Consider the following 17,511-nt stretch of genomic DNA (forward strand, 5'->3'; position numbering starts at 1 on the left):
TCTGCCAAGAAAATCCTAAAGGGGTGGGGGGGTTTATGAAGAGTCAGACACAACTAAAAAACAACTGAACAATAACAACAAACACAGTTAGATTCTATACAACAAACTACTCTAAAAAGACTAAAGCTAATGGAAAGAACACTGTCAGTTTTTTGGCTCAGGTTTTGGTCTTCCATAAAGGGACATTTATTGATTCTTTAGGTGTCCAATGAATACTCATTTACAAAATATTACTTTAAGTCCTTTAAAATAAAATGCCATTTTAATTGGCTAAAGTTTGAGAAATAGAAAATAAAATAAAAGCTTAAAATAAAGCTGCCCAAAGGATAATTATTATCTAATCTGAATGTTGTTTCTTTTTACCATTATAAGCATAGCTTATAATGCTGCCTTTTATATATATGTTGCTTGTTTATATTATCTATTTCAATTTTTACCCCTAGAATTATATAATCCTTTCTTCAATATTCAATGTGTGACTTGTTACTAAGAGCCAGTAACAACTTCAACAATTCATTTAATCCTTCGATAATCTGGTTTCAGACAAAAGCATTTTTTTCTACTTCTCAGAAAGAGGCACAAATAATTATGGCAAAAAATTTTGCTCCTGAGACTGAAACATCTTCTTTCTAAGTATGGAAGTAACCACAGCAGAAATCAGGTCTTATCCTCTCTACATTAATGCTGATCATTAAATAATTACTATAAGCCCACTGTATATATAGGATCTTGATTATTTTAAACTTAACAGTGTTCCTTTCAAACCTACATTTTATTATACCTACCTCTTCATACTTACAGGACATAAACAAAAAGCAAGAGACAAATAAAAGCAGCAATGTTGAAGAGAAAGTGAAAATGACAATTGAAAAACACCATTAAATTGTTAACATCAAGACATTGATAATGTAAATAGATATTTTAAGAATGGCATCAAATCTCATGCTGATATAAACGAACTCCAAGAAACAAGTCAAAATATGATATATTATCTTTTCAACAGTTAAATTTTAAACATTTCTTGGAGGAAAATATTATTTATTAATAAAGTATTATAAAGTATTATAAATCATCAAAACCTTTTTTATCTTTTGTCAACCAAGATAACAGTTCTCAAAAGTTTTTGCCTATATACTATGTCAGAGGGATATGCAATCCCAACAAATCTCCTAACTCAAGTCCTATAGAAAAAAAATCTCAACAGAAATAGTCAAAATTGTTTTTTAATGTTATATTAATAAAATAATGCTCAAATGACATATATGTGAATGCACAAAAAAGTTTTAATGTAACTCAAATATAAAGTATTGCTGATATTATTCAATAACATATATTAATAACAATATATTGTTCCATGCCCCAAACAAAAACATAAGCATTGCCTTATTGAAAACATAATACTTAAAAAGCAACCCACAGACCAATAATTTGAGAACTGCTTTTCTTATAAGGAAGTTAACCATGAAAACAAAGTTAAGAAACTTGAAATTCTTCCACTGGTTTTAATTTTTTGATAAAATTTAAAGCATCACATACAGCAAAAAAACCATCCTTCATGATATGAAATCCTTGTTTTAAGATGAGAAATGGGTATAAATTTAAAACAAAGTATTAAACAACATTATGATTTTTGAATTGCACTTTTTAATTAATGTAAAAGCAAACTATCCTACTTTTAAATGTATGAAATAGCATTTATTCTATGTAATACTCCATGCAAGCAAAATATCTTTTAATAATATTACAAAAACTTACTTGGTTGAAGTCCTTTTGCCTCAAGTAGGTAATTGCTTTATTTATTTCCAGATCATTTGCAAGTTCTACATATTGAGAAGCTTTTACTACTTCAACGCACCTAAAATGGAAAAGTTTCAAGAGATATATATTTGCTACACCACTTTTTTGGCCTTATTGTTTCTAAAATAATTTTCAAAAACCTCTTCACAAGGTTTTTGAAAGTTGGCTCAAATGTAGTATGTTCTAGTAGAAGTAGTATTTGATTTGGAGTCAGAGGATCAGTTTACATTCCATCAACTAATAAGTATTTATTATGCTCTATTAATCCTGTGTAAATTACTTGGTAAATACTAATTCTGATATTTCATTTTGTGACAATAAAGGTCATGCTTAGGTGTCCCTACTAACAATCAGACTGACTTGAAACATCTGATCTTGGTGAGATGAAACCAAATTGAGCTGGTTTCCCCATCTTTAGGTAGTTGTCTGTTGGCTGAGTACTAAATTTTGTGCCATAAGTGTGTGTTTCATTACTTTTTTGTGGTATTTTAAATTCTGTTGCTTTGGATATAACTGAGGAAATGTGCAAAAGCTATAGTGCTTAAAAAGCATACTTCTCTGACTTAGATACACTGCAACAATCACTGGCATGGGGAAGTCAAGTATTTCAGGTATCATTCAAGCCTGCAATGTGACAGGAACAGCTGCACCAAAATGCAAAGGGAAGTGCACTAAAAAAGAAAACCCTAACGAGATGTTGAAGAGTTGGATACGAGTGAAAAATAACTTTAAAAATATCTATTTTGAATGTTTTAATAGCCAATAATAATAATTCTGTTTAATGTTATTCAAAATGATCTAAATATATTTTAAATTTTTGCTACTGGTGCTAAGGTATGGGATCCTGCCAAGAGAGAGTACAGAATCCACCTCGACCTTTGGTGCATAATAACTTTTCTGCTGAGCTGCAGAAATGCCCTTGTTGAGCAAGGAGCAGTGATTTGTGACCATGGGAATGGGAAGGTCTGAGGGTCACAGCTAGTTGCTTGTAAGCAGGGATGCCTTGACAGAGCCTCTGCCCTGTGAGCAGGTTGCTAGATGGCTGGACTGGCTCTCCTCCTATTGGCAGATACCATGCTTATTCAACACCCACTAGCTGCTTCCCTGAATGGTGATTGGGGATTGCCTACTGTCCATAATCATGCTTGCAAAAATGTCTATCAACCAGGCTGTGCTGCATAATAAAGTGGAGCTCTATTCACACTCTAGGAGTTTCCCACCTTATTCATCTCACCTCTGAGATCAAAGGGCTCTTATACTTTGAGCTCTCAATCAGTACAGCCACAACATACTGGTAATGTCATTTTCAAGTAATCTCATACTGTTAATATAGCAAAATAAACCAAAAAGTATATATAATGAAAAGCATTTGTAGAATATTTGATTTCAAGAATAACATTTGAATGTATTTGAAAGGGGAGGAAGATCACTAAATGAGTTTTTCACACAGGAAGTCTACTTATTTTGCTTAATCCTTATGATGGCTTTAAATGATTCTTCAAAGCTGGCTAATTTAGGCATTTCAAAACAGAACATAAAGATGCTTATTTTATAGGACAAAAGAAACCTTTGCTATAATAATGCAGACAATATTATTAAATTAATGCTATGAATTATCTAGAAACATATAATTTCCTTCTTGATAAGCGGATTTACAAGTATAATCAAAACAACTCTATTTCAAGTCATACAGAAAATGATTCTAGCTCTACAAGTTTTACAAATTATTTGTATTGTAAAATCATATTTTAGGTGAGCTAAGGTAAGCTAAGCTTTCTGTTTGACAAGTTAACACATCTCCAGACAAAGAATCATTATATGCTTAAAAGGTTTGGATCATTTACTTAGCTTTTATTAAGTAAACACATTTTTATTCTTTGGATTACTTCAAAAGTTTCTAAATTTCCTCTAATTTTGACTAAACACTATTTATCTTTATTTGCTATGTAATTGCTATATGTCAAATGAATATGGGATATAACATTTTTAATCACTCAAAATTCACCTGAAATAACTTAAGAAACAAAAACATATATTACTTTTGATTGCTACAAATGCCATGAATAAAAGTTTCTTCTTCTATGGATGTGTGTATAAGGTGGAAATCATGTTTCCTAAAAATGAAGAGGGATCCAAAATCTGGATACAGAGTTTCAACACACAAGCAAGTGCCTGGCATCTAGCCAAAAGTAACATTGCTATTAAGGGAAATGTAAGATGGCTAAAGACTAGATAGCACTTTGACAATCTTTCATCTCTCTTCCTGTTATTACCAGAGGAACAGGAAAGCATCATACCATGAGCATATGGTCTGCAGTGTTCTCTGTCTACCAGGAGGAGTAACTACAACTATATAACATATGAATCTCTATTTTTTTTTAATCTGGAAAATGGGGGTTATCATTTAATTTACACTGTTACTGAAAAAATCAAATATGATAAAATGTATAAAAGCAATCTGAAAACTATATAAGTCCTATTTATTTATGATACAAAATCAGGAAAACTTGGATTCTTAAGTTCCTTCTCTGGAAATAAGTAGATGACGGTGTGGAAAGGTGAAGAACTTACAGATTAAGCACATATTGATGAGAGACTGTTAACTGAAGTAGATCAGGCCTATAGGCCACAGTCACGTGATTTTAGATAAGACCTGGACTGCATTCCATTGTCTAAAGAAGGAATTAAGTGGCAAAGCTGTATATCACTTTTTTCATTGCATTCCACCGACCAAATAGGGAGCTAAAGGTTTATGTAATCAATCACAGCCTGTAAAGGGTGGGATTTTGGGGGTTCTTTGTCTGAAATGTATCAAAGTTGTAAGCATCTTCAAGTGAATGACTCTCCTCCTGTGGGTATCTTTGCTGTCCTTTCGGGCCTACAGGCCAGGACGGTCTGCTTCTCGAGATTCTAATAAATTCTTTCTGTACATCATTTGGAATGACTCCTGAATAGTCAGTTTGGGTAGGTGCAATTGCCCCAAAAATGACCGTGGGCATATAACCTGATCTCTGGAAGCTCTATGTAAAAATTAGGATGGGGGGGATAAAATCTTTTAAGTTTCTTTCCAGCCCTAAAATTCTGAGTCTATATTCCTATGTATTGAATACAGAGTTTTTGCTGTGTCAATTTTATTACTATTCAAGACTTAAATTTCACATTATGAACATAAGCTAGATGGTATAGTGTTTAAAGCATCAGCCCTGGAGTCAAGAGGACACGAGGTCAAATCTAGCCTCAGATACTTAACACTTCCTAGCTATATGACTCTGGGCAAGTCACTTAACCCCTATTGCCTTACCAACAACAACAACAACAACAAAGTTTAATTGAGGCAGTGAATAGCAAGTGGCCCAGGTAGTAAAGATCAAAAAGCAGCCATACTCAAGACTTACATGAACTGATGCTGAGTGAAATGAGCAGAACCAAGAGATCATTATATACCTCAACAATGATACTGTTTGAGGATGTATTCTGATGGAAGTGGACCTCTTTGATAAAGAGAGCCTTAATAGATCAAAGATGGACAGAAGCAGCTACACCCAGAGAAAGAACACTGGAAATGAATATAAACTGCTTGCATTTATGTTTTTCCTCCTGGGTTATTTATACCTTCTGAATTCAATTCTCCCTGTGCAACAAGAAAACTGTTTGGTTCTACACACATATATTGTATCTAGGATATACTGCAACCCATTCAACATGTAAAGGACTCTTGCCATCTTGGGGAAGGGGTGGAGGGAGGGAGGGGAAAAATCGGAACAGAAATGAATGCAAGGGATAATGCTGTAAAAAATTACCCTGGCATGCGTTCTATCAATAAAAAATTATTTAAAAAATAAAAATAAATAAATAAATAAAAAATAAAAAAATAAAAATAAAAATAAAGCAGCCATACTTATAAGCATAAGATGCCAGACATCAAATGGTAAATTAAGTACTCTAGGTCTCCAAGGAGCCAAATCTATGGTTTTAAAGCACACCCTGAAAATTACATATAACTCTTAATTTACTAAATGCATTGTTGGGAAAATAGACTATATGGCTATACTTGAGACTGCAACAATGTGTAAAATATTTCTTTCTAAACTTTCTAGATACTGAATGTATTAGCTAAATGTTTAAAATTGTGTTTCTTAAATCTTTTGCAAAGAATTTTTTTTTTAAGTTGTACTTGTGGGAGGATTCTGAAAAGATGTCAGAGTAGATCAGTAAATTTCAAGCTCTCCAAATTCCCCCCAAATAGAACAAATTTGTGCCTCAGATGTAAACAAAGACTGGTGAAAAATCCAGAAGATTTGGGTCAGAATAGGGATCCTCCAGATACAATCCAAGAAGATCTGAAGAAAGTCCTTAGATGGGGGATTAATCCTTGTGAAATACAAACACATTTTGGGCTAGCTCCATAGAAACACTAAGTGGGATCCCCTGGGGCTAGCTTAGCTGGATTTGGTTGGAGCCTCAGCAGAAACCACAGGAACTTTCACTTCCCAGACAGCATGAGGAGTTGGGAGGTCTAAGTCTGGGAAGACTGAGGAAACCTCTGCTGATTAGGAAAACAGGGTCCAGTTGTGCTGCAGAGAAGCTGTCCTAGGTGGATAACAGTGAGTAAAGAGGCAGTGCAGCAGGGACACTGCTAGCTGCTGGCACTTACAGAGAGAGGCAGCTTTTGATTTGGGATTCCTGATCAGAAGGGAAAGCTGAAGTGAAGCTACAGGCATCATCCTCCCAATTAGAGGTGCTTATATTAATACTTCTCATTAAAAAAAAAAAAAAATGAACCAGTAAAAAAGAAAGAATCCAACCATAAAAACTTACTATGGTAATAGGAAAGACCGGGATTTATCTTCAGAGAAGGACACTGAAGTAAAAAAAAAGCTTCTTCTACCCAAAGAGTAATATGAAATGGCTCCCTGCCCAGAGAGAATTTGTAAAAGAACTCAAAAAAATTTTAAAATCAAATGAGAGACATTGAGGAAAAACAAAAAGTTAACCAACTAGAAAAGGAATCTCAAAGAGAAGAAAATAACTGAAAATTAGAACTGGGCAAGGGGCAGCTGGTAAAGTTGAGACACTTAGAAATAACAAAAAAGATTATAAAGAGGGGTAGCTAGGTGGCGCAGTGGACAGAGCACCAGCCCTGAAGTCAGGAGGACCTGAGTTCAAATCTGGTCTCAGACACTGTCTAGCTGTGTGACCCTGGGCAAGTCACTTAACCCCAATTGCCTCAGCAAAAAAAAAAAAAAAAAAAAAAAAAAAAAAGATTATAAAGAATGAAAAAATACAACAGAATGTGAAACAAAAGAAAAACAATGGACCTGGAAAACATGTCAAGAAAAGAAAATATAAGAATATTTGGAAGGGCAGCTAGGTGGTGCAGTGGGTAGAGTACCAGCCCTGAAGTCAGGAGGACCTGAGTTCAAATCTGGTCTTAGACACTTAACACTTACTAGCTGTGTGACCCTAAGCAAGTCACTTAATCCCAAATGCTTCAGAAAAAAAAAAAAAAGAATAATTGGTGTAATTGAAAGCTATAACTAAAAAATAACCTTAACACAATGATGTAAGAAATAATCCAAGAAAATTGTTCTGGAATGATACAACATCTGAGAAATGTAGAAATAGAAAAAAATCTCCCTATCACTATCTTAAGGAGGTCCTTTGTAGAAAACAACATAGGAATATTATTGCCAAATTTAAAAAACTCCAGATCAAAGAGGAAATTTTGCAAGAAACAAGAAAAGAGCAATTCAAATATGCTGGAGCTACAATCAGAATTGTACAGGATTTATCAGTAGCCACAATAAAATAGTGCAGATCCTGGAACCATATCTACTGGCAATCAAAAAAATTAGGCCTGCAGCCAAAAAAGGGATCATCATATGCCCAACAAGTCTGAAGCAATTTCTTACCAATCATATCCTATAGCAAACGATGTTTCTATTACAGGAGCAATGAGTTTAGCTGCTGTCATGATGTATTTTTCTGCCATGGCTTTCCTGAAAACAAATGAAAAAATCACATTTTAATGAGAAAAGTAATTAAGACAGGCAAATATGTATTATGAGGCAGATGTGTATTGTGAGGAGACTAAAATAACACTATAGAGCTAACACAAAAGAAATGGAGATGTTTAGCCCAGGGAGTAGAATACTTAGGAAACACATTATCAATGGCTTCAAATATCTGAAGCAATGTAATATCTAAGAAGCATTAAACTTAATGTACTTGGCCTAGAAGCCCAGAACATCAATAATGGAAGTTATTATACAAGAGCAGATTTTTGCTTAGTCTATATAAGGAAGAATTTCTATTATTCTAATACTTATCAGTTGAATAACCCTGAGCAAGTTATTTAATCAATGCTTCAGTTTCTTTATCTTTAAAATGAAGATTTAAAAATATGAATTATTTACTTTAAAGCATTGTTTTAAGAAAAATCCTTTATAATATTAAACATCTATAGAAAAATAAGGAATTATAGTTAACAATTATTTTAATAAATAGAATTATTAGTCATTCAACAAACACTTATTGTATAAATAATGGAATATTGTTGTGTCAGGCACTCTAGTAAGCTTTGGGGATATAAAGAAATGCAAGCTATAGCTCTCAAGGAGCTCAGACTAATGAGAGAGAAAACAGAACAGAATAAGCTACACTGTAGGGTGGTAAGTTCTTGAACACTCAAGGTGTTCAAGCAAAGACTTGGTAGAAGGAAGAAAAGAGGTGACATAAAGAATAAACATAAAAATTACTAAAAGATTTCATTAATGATTTGGAAAAGTGCCTTCCACAAGAAAACTGCAACCCATAGTGTCAAATCATCCTGGTACATCTCCTGGATCCATCTCTATCTAAGCATCTTGAAATAACCTCCTGTGCCAAAGATTCCACTTCTCCATTCCCTGGGATATGGAAGAAGTTCAGCAATGCTAATGGTTATATGGCCAACATGATCCTCCCTCCACATACCTAAGGGAAAGGAGCAAATCAAAATATTCCTCACATTGGGAATAGGATGGTGAGGTATAATTGAACTTATATACTATTAAGAGGAAAATGAGACTATGTGTATGACAAGAGTTATATCTCAGTATTCATGATTGATTATGTACCCATCTCCTGCCCCTGAATGGTGTCCTTGAAGAGGGGATCCTGAAACTCGAAAAATTCTTGAAGGAAAAAATCTTCAACCCTGACTCAGTGAGAGACTGCCCTAGGGAATTAGATAAAGTGGTTTACCTAGGTGGGACTGGTTTAGTACTGAGCTAAAGAATTCCAATCCTATTCAAATGAAGATCTTCAATTCAAGTCAAGGGAATACCAGTCCCATCAAGAGCAACCCCCAACTTGTAGCCAAGGCTTATAAAAGAGCCAAACTAAAGTCCTCTCTGCAGAAGTTCCAAACATGCCAGCAATGCCATGCTATGCCAAGGAGCCTCTGTCCATTGGAATATTCTTTTCCAGTTCAACCCTCTCTTTGCCTCACCTATTTCCCTAATGAGACTTTATACCTCTGTCAGGATTTCTAACCTTATTTCCCAATTCCTATAATAAACCTCTTTTATAAATCTAGGTTTTCAGGTCTGTAAATTCCTTTACAGAGAATCTCTGGACACCAAAAGTGAGTTCCCCAAACTCCCTACCCTTGCAAGGAATCCCAAGGGAGTGCAGGGGAGCCAAACCTCTCCATTTGGTTCCCTGAACCTCAAACCTGCCACTAGACCTTATCATTTAACTCCCTGACAACCAGAAACCCTAATCTCATTTTGGTTCCCTAAATCTAGACCTTATCATCCTTATAAAGGACTACAAATAAGAAAGTTAAATGAGAGGTGAATGAAGCTCTGACTAATTGAAGCAAGCAGAAAACAAGTTAGGTTCTTTATAAACTTCACAACACTATATAAATTCAATACTTTGATGTGCTGAATTTATAAAACACAATGCATTTAATGGACATAAAACTTCATAAAGTTAATTTTATGAATCTGAACTATTAAACATAGAATATTACCTTTCACGTTCCATTTGCCTTAGGTGATCATTTTTTATAGCTTCAATTACTAAATTTGTATGAGGATCATCCTAAAAATAAAATTGGAAAAACCCTTCATTACCATTTGATCATATATGAATTTTAATCAAACTTCATCAATGCCTAGATGTTAAAGTTGAGAGACTAATCTTAGAAAATAACTAAACTTTTTCTAAACTTCAATTTTTCCTTCAATAAAATTATCTAAGGTAATAAAAAGCTTCTGTTGACCATCAAAACTACTTAGATTGAAATAAAAAAGACAGGTGAGTATATGAAAAAAAAAATGTTACAAATCATTAATAATTAGAGAAATACAAATTAAAGCAATTCTGAGATTCTACCTCAACACTTCAGATTGGTAAAGTTAACAAAAAAGGGAAATGATAAATATGGAGGATACTATAAGAAAAATGTGTCATTAATACATTGTTAGTAGAGATGTTTTAATTGATTGGTCTAATGTTAGAATCCTTACAAGGTGTTAAGTCACTGGAATTAATAGAAACAATGCTTAAGTTTACACCTTTGAAAGTTCACACATTAGCTCACACATTAGTTCACAAGTTTGGGAGATTTCAGGATTCAGTATGAGATATCCAAGTTTACACCTCCTATAATCCCACTGTCTCAGAGGAGGAATCAACCTTTGGGTTCACACCTTTAAGAGATCATATATAAGAAGCTCTCAGTTTTAGCAAGAGTCAGTTGGAGAGATTGAGAACCACAAGTCAGTGGGAGAGAGAGTTGAGGAGATTGAGAAGCCAGGAGTTGGAGCTAGCTATTTTGAGACAATAAAGGACTGTACTTTAATCCCTGGCTGCCTTGATATGATTATTACTTGGAACTGAAACTAAGCTGCCTCCAGAAACCTCCCCAAGAAATCTGCTCCCAGAGAGAACGATCATATTTTAGAAAAGAAAACACCACAGTCTAGTCATTCTAGAAAGTAATTTGGAACTATATTATAAAACTTAACTAAACTGTATATATCCTTTGACTTAGTATTACCATTACTATATTCCAAAGGTACCAAAAAAAGAGGAAAGGGACTCATACATATAAAAGTATCTGTGTTAGTTCATTTTGTAGTGACAAAAACTAGAAACTAATGGGAAAGCTTGGAATGGCTGAACAAATCAAGTATGTGAATGTAATGGAACATTACTGTACCATAATAAATAATGAAAGGGATGATTTCAAAGAAATCTGGGAATACATAAATTAAAGCAGACTAAAGTGAGCAGAACCAGGAGAACAATATAAAGAAAAACAACTTTAAAAGACTAATTTTAAAGAGACTCTTTCTAAGAACTCTGAGCAATACAATGTTTCTAGAGAACCAAAGATGAAGCATGCTATCTACCTCCTGGTAAAGAAGTTATAGACTTAAAATGCATAATGAAACTTTTTTTGAACATAACCAATGTGGGAATTTGTTTTTCATGGTTACAAATATTTGTGACAAGGTTGTTTTTTTGTTTTTTTTTTCTTTTTCAGGGATGGGAGAAATGAGGGAAATAAACTAAGTTAAAAAAATTTTTTAAAGGGCCAAGTAAACAGAATGCAAATATCGCTGAGTATCTCTCATGATTTAGGATTCATACATTGTTTATTTACTAATAAAAAACCTAAAAATTGAATACATAAAAGTATTTTTCATACTCACACTTGGTGAAATGTATTTGTCATCTTCATCAATTTCCAATGGAACAGCAATCAATTTTTGGAAAGCTTTCTTCATTTTTTCCCGATCTCCAACAGCAAAATAGCTCAATATCAAATTAAAGCCTGCCTTCAGATTTGGGGCCATGCTCATTATATGTTCAAATGAATTAATAGCATCTGAATACTGACCAGTTTTAATGAATGTAACACCAATGTTCTGCATTATTTTAATCCTGAAATAAACATACATAATAATCTTATTTAAACCCAAATTCCCCAACATGACATTTAAGACTTTTCATGGGCATCTAAATGGTGCAATGGATAGAGTACTGGTCATGAAATCAGGAATATCTGAGTTCAATTACAGACTCAGGATACTTACACACTTTCTAGGTATATGATCTTGGGCAAGTCACTTAAAAAAAAAAAAAAAAAAAAAGAAACAACAACCAAAAAACCCTTAAAAAAGAGAGAGAGACTTTTCATAACTTTTCCTCTACTTCTCTAACCTATTTCTAAAAAATCCTTATACCAATTAAACTGTTCTCTGTATAACTACCACATATTCCCACTGCTGTGTCTTTTTTCACATGGCTGCTCTCTTCTTTTCATTTGATTTTATGCTCTATCCTTCTTTACAGGACCAGCCAGCTCAAGTTTCACCTTCTCCATAAAAGCCTTTCCTAAATATCTTAAAGCCTGGTAACAATCCCAGACTCAACTCCTATAACATTTATTTTATCACAATTTAATATTTAGCACATGCTGCTATGTATTATTTTACAGCATTTTTTTTTAAATGTCATGACCCTAATAGGTTATAAACTCCTCAAGGGCCAGAATTTTGTTATACTTCTTTACAGTGTCTTTTGGGGGGGGAATAGGAGGAGGGAAGTATAAAAATAAATTTTTGGTACTATAATTTTTGAAAAATTAAAAAACAATAATTTTGAAAAATGTGGAAAAATTTGTTTTAGCATCCAAATAAAAGAAAAATATCTCATTTTTCTGGTTCATCCTAACTATACAATAATAGACAAAACATGAAATGGAATTAAATTTCAAACATAGAAAGTATAACGTGTTGTCACATCACTGAACTGATATTTGGAGCTTTTCTATACTGAAAAAATTTGGAATGGAATTTACAAGCGATACAATTTGCAAAAAAGGGTAAGTGAATGAATGTTTCTGAACTCAATTTTAGTCTAAGATTTAAATTATAAAATATACTAGCAAATGAATGAGTTTAGAAAAGTTTGCCTACACCTATTAAAGGATTACCAGTAGGCACACTGGCAGAACACTGAGGCTGGCGTCAGGAATATCTGAGTTCAAATCTAGCCTCAAGACACTTAGCTCTGTGACCCTGAGCAAATCTTTAACCTCTATTTGCTTCAGTTTCTCATCTGTAAAATGGGGACACGCTGGAGAAGGAAATAGCAAACCATTCCAGTATGTCTACCAAACAAAGTTCATCGAGAAAAGCCACAGAGTTATGTAGGGTCAGACATATATTATATATGGTCATAAGTACAGCTTATTTGAGTTACTTTAGTAATATTACGAGTAAATTTAGTAATTCATTTTTAAATGAATTTCTACAAATTCCAAAACAAATTAAAACACCTGCCCTTCCAACAATGAGTTAGTAAAGACAATTTTGTTCATAAAAGACATTAAAAATTTTAATTTAATTTTTCTCAAGAATCATGATGAACAGAGCACTGAACTTGAAGTCAGAAGATTTGAGTTTGAATCTCACTTCTGATACTTCCTAGCTGTGTGACCCTAAGCAAATCGCTTAACCTCTCTGGGCCTCAGTCTCCTCATCTGTAAAATGGAGATTAAATATATATGTAGCACAGGATTGTTGTTAAGGTTCAAAAGATATAATCTATGTTAGATGTTTAGTAAACATCAGTTATTATTACTGTTATTATAGTACAAACTCACCTCATCTCTTTATGGACACTTGGAATTTGGTCTAGAGCCATTCGATAGAATTTGATGGCTTTGGAATAATTCCTCTGTTTTAAATAAATATTTCCCATGTTTACCTTCAGTCTTCCTATTAAAAAAATTAAATGAATGTGTGATTCAATTCTAATTTATATTCATTTTTTTCCCATGTTAGTTAAGGTACCATCAGATGACCTTAAATATTACCTTTTCAAACTTTTCAGCGGATTTATAAGGCTAAATAAAATTTTCAAGTATAAATAATAAGTAGGTTTTTAAAATTTTAATCAAATTTACACATTTATATGTTAATATTCATAATAAAATGAGAACTCAGTATAAAGAACAAGCACAGGGATACCTCATTTAATGAAAAAGATAAGTATCTTTAAAAAAAAATAACAAACCTATAAAACAAATCACAATATGCTTAATGATAGGATAAAATTGGAGATGCAACCTTATGAGAAATAATATATCAGACAAAATAAATGTAAGAGTAATGATTCAGTGGACAGAGAGCTGGGATTGGATTCAGGACCTGAGTTCAAATCCAGCCTCAGAAACTTACCAGCTATGTGACCCTAGTCAAGTCACTTAAACTTGTTTACTTCAAACCAGTAGAGAAGGAAATGGCAAACCACCAGAATATCTTTGTCAAGAAAATGTCATGGACAGTATGTTCCATGACTCAATGACTGAACAACAGCAAAAAAATTTTTAAAAGCTAAACTATAGCACATTTTTAATATTAACAGAAAAAAATTACTTTTTTTCTATTTGTATTAATTCATTTGCTTTTTATACCCAATACATCTCCTCACTAAAACCTTTTTTATTCAAAAAAGAAAAACTTCATAAACAAAAAATTTTTAAAAAGCTGATAAAATAAAAATTTTCCTGACAGTATATAAAACAGCCTTCTTTCTGTATCATCAGTCATCCATTTCTTTATTCACAAGAGCAAAGTGTAAAAATCACACATTTCTACTAAAATATCAATAATGCTAATCAGAAAAAGCTATAATAAAAAATAATAATGCTAATTAGAATTTGTGACAAAATACAAATACTACATCAGAAAACATATTCCCTTAGGAATAAATTTACATTATGGGGAAGTACAATCTGTGGTATTGCTTTGCTCTTCATATTTGTAGGGTAACAACTGTGCTACTAATGCACAGTTGACAGAGCAGCAAAATGGTCAAATAGCTGGAAAAAAGAAAAGTTACTAAACTATTATTTCCTTTTATCTAACAATCCCAATTCAAGGCATATACCCCAAAGGGATCAAAGACCTTCAAAGAAAAGTAAACATATATCAAATATTCACAGAAGTCTTTTTGTGTGTGTTAGCAAAAACTTGGAAACAAAGTTAGTACCTATCAATTAGAAAGAAGCTGAGCATATTACACATCAACTGTGATATGTGAATGTAATGGAATATTTTTGAACCATAAAAAATAACAAATTCTATAGGCATTCAGGGAAACATGGGACTATTTCAATGAGCTTATGCAGAATAAAGAAAGTATAGCCAAGAAATACATGTCTACAGCGATACAAATTAAAACAAAGCCAGAAAGTAGCTGAATTCACTTTAAAAGTAATGATCAGTATTGATTCCAGAGGACAGGTATTGAAAAAGATTTTCACTAGTAGAGAATGGGATTCTACAGCTGCAGAATATTATATACAATGACACAGAGGGAATTCAGGTCATTCTCATTATTCATGGTAATTATATTCTATAAAATTTCAAACACTAAATTAGTGAATACTGAACCATTACAGAGTTAGGATCCTTTGAGCCTCTAGTCACATTTACTTTAACATTTTCCAGAATGATCTCATGTAGAGATTGGCAAATTCCTTCTTCCTTTTTCTGGACGCACCAATTGTTGATAAATGAACATCTGATTCGTAGCCAACAGTACTTGCTCATGCCTGAAAGAAGCTTATTTAATACACATTTTTCCCATATGGCACATCTTTTCTACCTTAGGAAATGCTAGTTATCTCTTCAGCACCAGACTTGGGGGATATTGTTAAACACTGAAATCATAACATAAAGTGCAAAAATACAACAATAAAAAAAAGAAGCACTATGAAAGGATATATTTATCTACATTATGAGAGTGTTGCCCATACATATTGACTCACCAAGTTTTCACCATTCTGTGCATGTTCATAACTAAAAAAAGTGCCTCGAGTATTGATTTTGGGGTTATTTTAGGCAGGAGGTAGGAGGAAAATTCACAAATATGGAGTCTATAAATAACGAGGATCAATTATAGCTTTTTCTTTGTTACATGAGAAGATTTGGGGGGGGGGTTAGAATACACTTGGATATAATTGTGTTATAAAACAAAAGACATCAAAAAACTTTAAAAAATAAAAAGAATACTGTATTTATTTCAGAGTAAAACAGATGAAAGAGTACTAAACTTGGAATCAGGAGATGTGAATTAAGAGTTATTTCTTATAACCTATATTATCCTGCAAAAGTCATTTAACATGTAAAAGGCTCTGCCTCTCTCATCTGCAAAATGGAAATAATTGTAATCACAATGTATTATGTGAATGTAAACTTTTATTTTTTTTGCTTTCAATGTTGTCCTATGCTTTATGCTACCAGCTAGCATTATAATGAAGACTTCCACAATATATTTCTGTAAATACAAATTCTTACATAAAGATTTTTTTCAGGGATGTACTATAATCAGCTTGAATTAATTCTCAAGAACTGAGTACTACATTTATCAGTATGAGTACTCATACATGCTGATTGTCTAGACTTAAGATCTGTAGAAAATGTTAATACAGAAAATTATAACTTAAAATGTATTGTGCATACATTTCCCTTGGAGAACTAATTATTAAACATTTATTGCCATAATCATGATTAAATTTATTCTAGGAGTATCTAAATAATAATTACTGCAACTATAAATTTGATCATTTTATAATCCACTTCACCCAGAAAGAAACTAATACTCCTGATGTCTGCTCTACAATAGCTCCTATAGTATTCTACTTTGGTCAGACTACTTTGGGAGTATAGCTATGGACATAGTTTTGAAATGATATTAACAAATCAAACTGAGCACAGAGAATGGTCACTAGAAAGCAGGGGGGATCAGAAGTCATAAAAAGATCAGATAAAAAAGAAAAAAAAAACCCTCAATACTTTTAATCAAAAGTTAAGAATCCTGGGGGTAGAAGTATGGAGAAAAAGACCAGTAGCAAGGTAGGGGCCAGGGTTATGATATTTAAATATCTGAAGGTTTGTTATATGGATAAAAGATTAGACTTCTACTTAGCCTCTGAGGGCAGAACTAGGATCAAAAAAGGGACACTGTGAGGGAATTAGTCTTCTAAAAATCAATGTAGTTCAAAAGTAGAATGACCTGGCCTAAAAGGTAATGAATTTTCTGGACATGATGGTCTTCAAAAAAAAAGGTTGGCTGACCATTTTTTAGGGATGTAGTCTAAACTTCAATTTAGGGACTGAATTAAGGCAGAGGAATCAAATATTGGCAAATGGGGCCAAATAAGATTAAAATGTAATAGGGAAAATTTAACAAAATAAAGACACAATAAACCATGAATAACATTACTTTTTAAAACTAAATCATTATGTGACTTGCAGGGATCCTTATGGACAGATTATATTTGAGTTTGACACCACAAAATTAAATGGCCTCTGAAGTATCTTTAAAACCTACGAACCTATGATAATAATAAAGTTAATAATAAAGAATGTTAACATATATTTATTAAAGCTACAAAATTATAAAACATGAATATGAGTGGGATTATAAGTATATTATACACAAACAATTTTGGAATAAACTGATCACAATGTAAAATGAAACCATCAACATTTTAGAAAGATATTACCTACCTGCATTGCTAAACATTTTATTCTTCACTATAACTTGATATGTGTTTAGTGCTTCAGCATACATTTCATTAGCTGAATACTGACTGGCCAAATTGAAAAGAACCTAGAGAAATAAAAAAATAAATGATAA

General features: G+C 32.8%; 1 protein-coding gene across 4 annotated transcripts in view; it reads right to left on the minus strand.

Moving 5' to 3' along the window:
- The window catches only part of IFT88 (intraflagellar transport 88), a 100,663-nt gene that overhangs the window by 64,660 nt on the left and 18,492 nt on the right, over window positions 1-17,511 (minus strand). For all 4 annotated transcript variants that reach the window (XM_051986590.1, XM_051986591.1, XM_051986589.1 and 1 more), the window contains 6 exons: window positions 17,382-17,484; window positions 13,466-13,580; window positions 11,508-11,739; window positions 9,818-9,888; window positions 7,710-7,796; window positions 1,756-1,855 (listed from right to left, as the gene is read on the minus strand). In XM_051986590.1, coding sequence (XP_051842550.1) covers window positions 1,756-1,855; window positions 7,710-7,796; window positions 9,818-9,888; window positions 11,508-11,739; window positions 13,466-13,580; window positions 17,382-17,484 — 708 coding nt within the window. The remainder of the gene's footprint in view (window positions 1-1,755; window positions 1,856-7,709; window positions 7,797-9,817; window positions 9,889-11,507; window positions 11,740-13,465; window positions 13,581-17,381; window positions 17,485-17,511) is intronic.

This window comes from Antechinus flavipes, chromosome 3, assembly GCF_016432865.1.
Source record: "Antechinus flavipes isolate AdamAnt ecotype Samford, QLD, Australia chromosome 3, AdamAnt_v2, whole genome shotgun sequence".
Classification (NCBI taxonomy): Eukaryota; Metazoa; Chordata; class Mammalia; order Dasyuromorphia; family Dasyuridae; genus Antechinus; species Antechinus flavipes.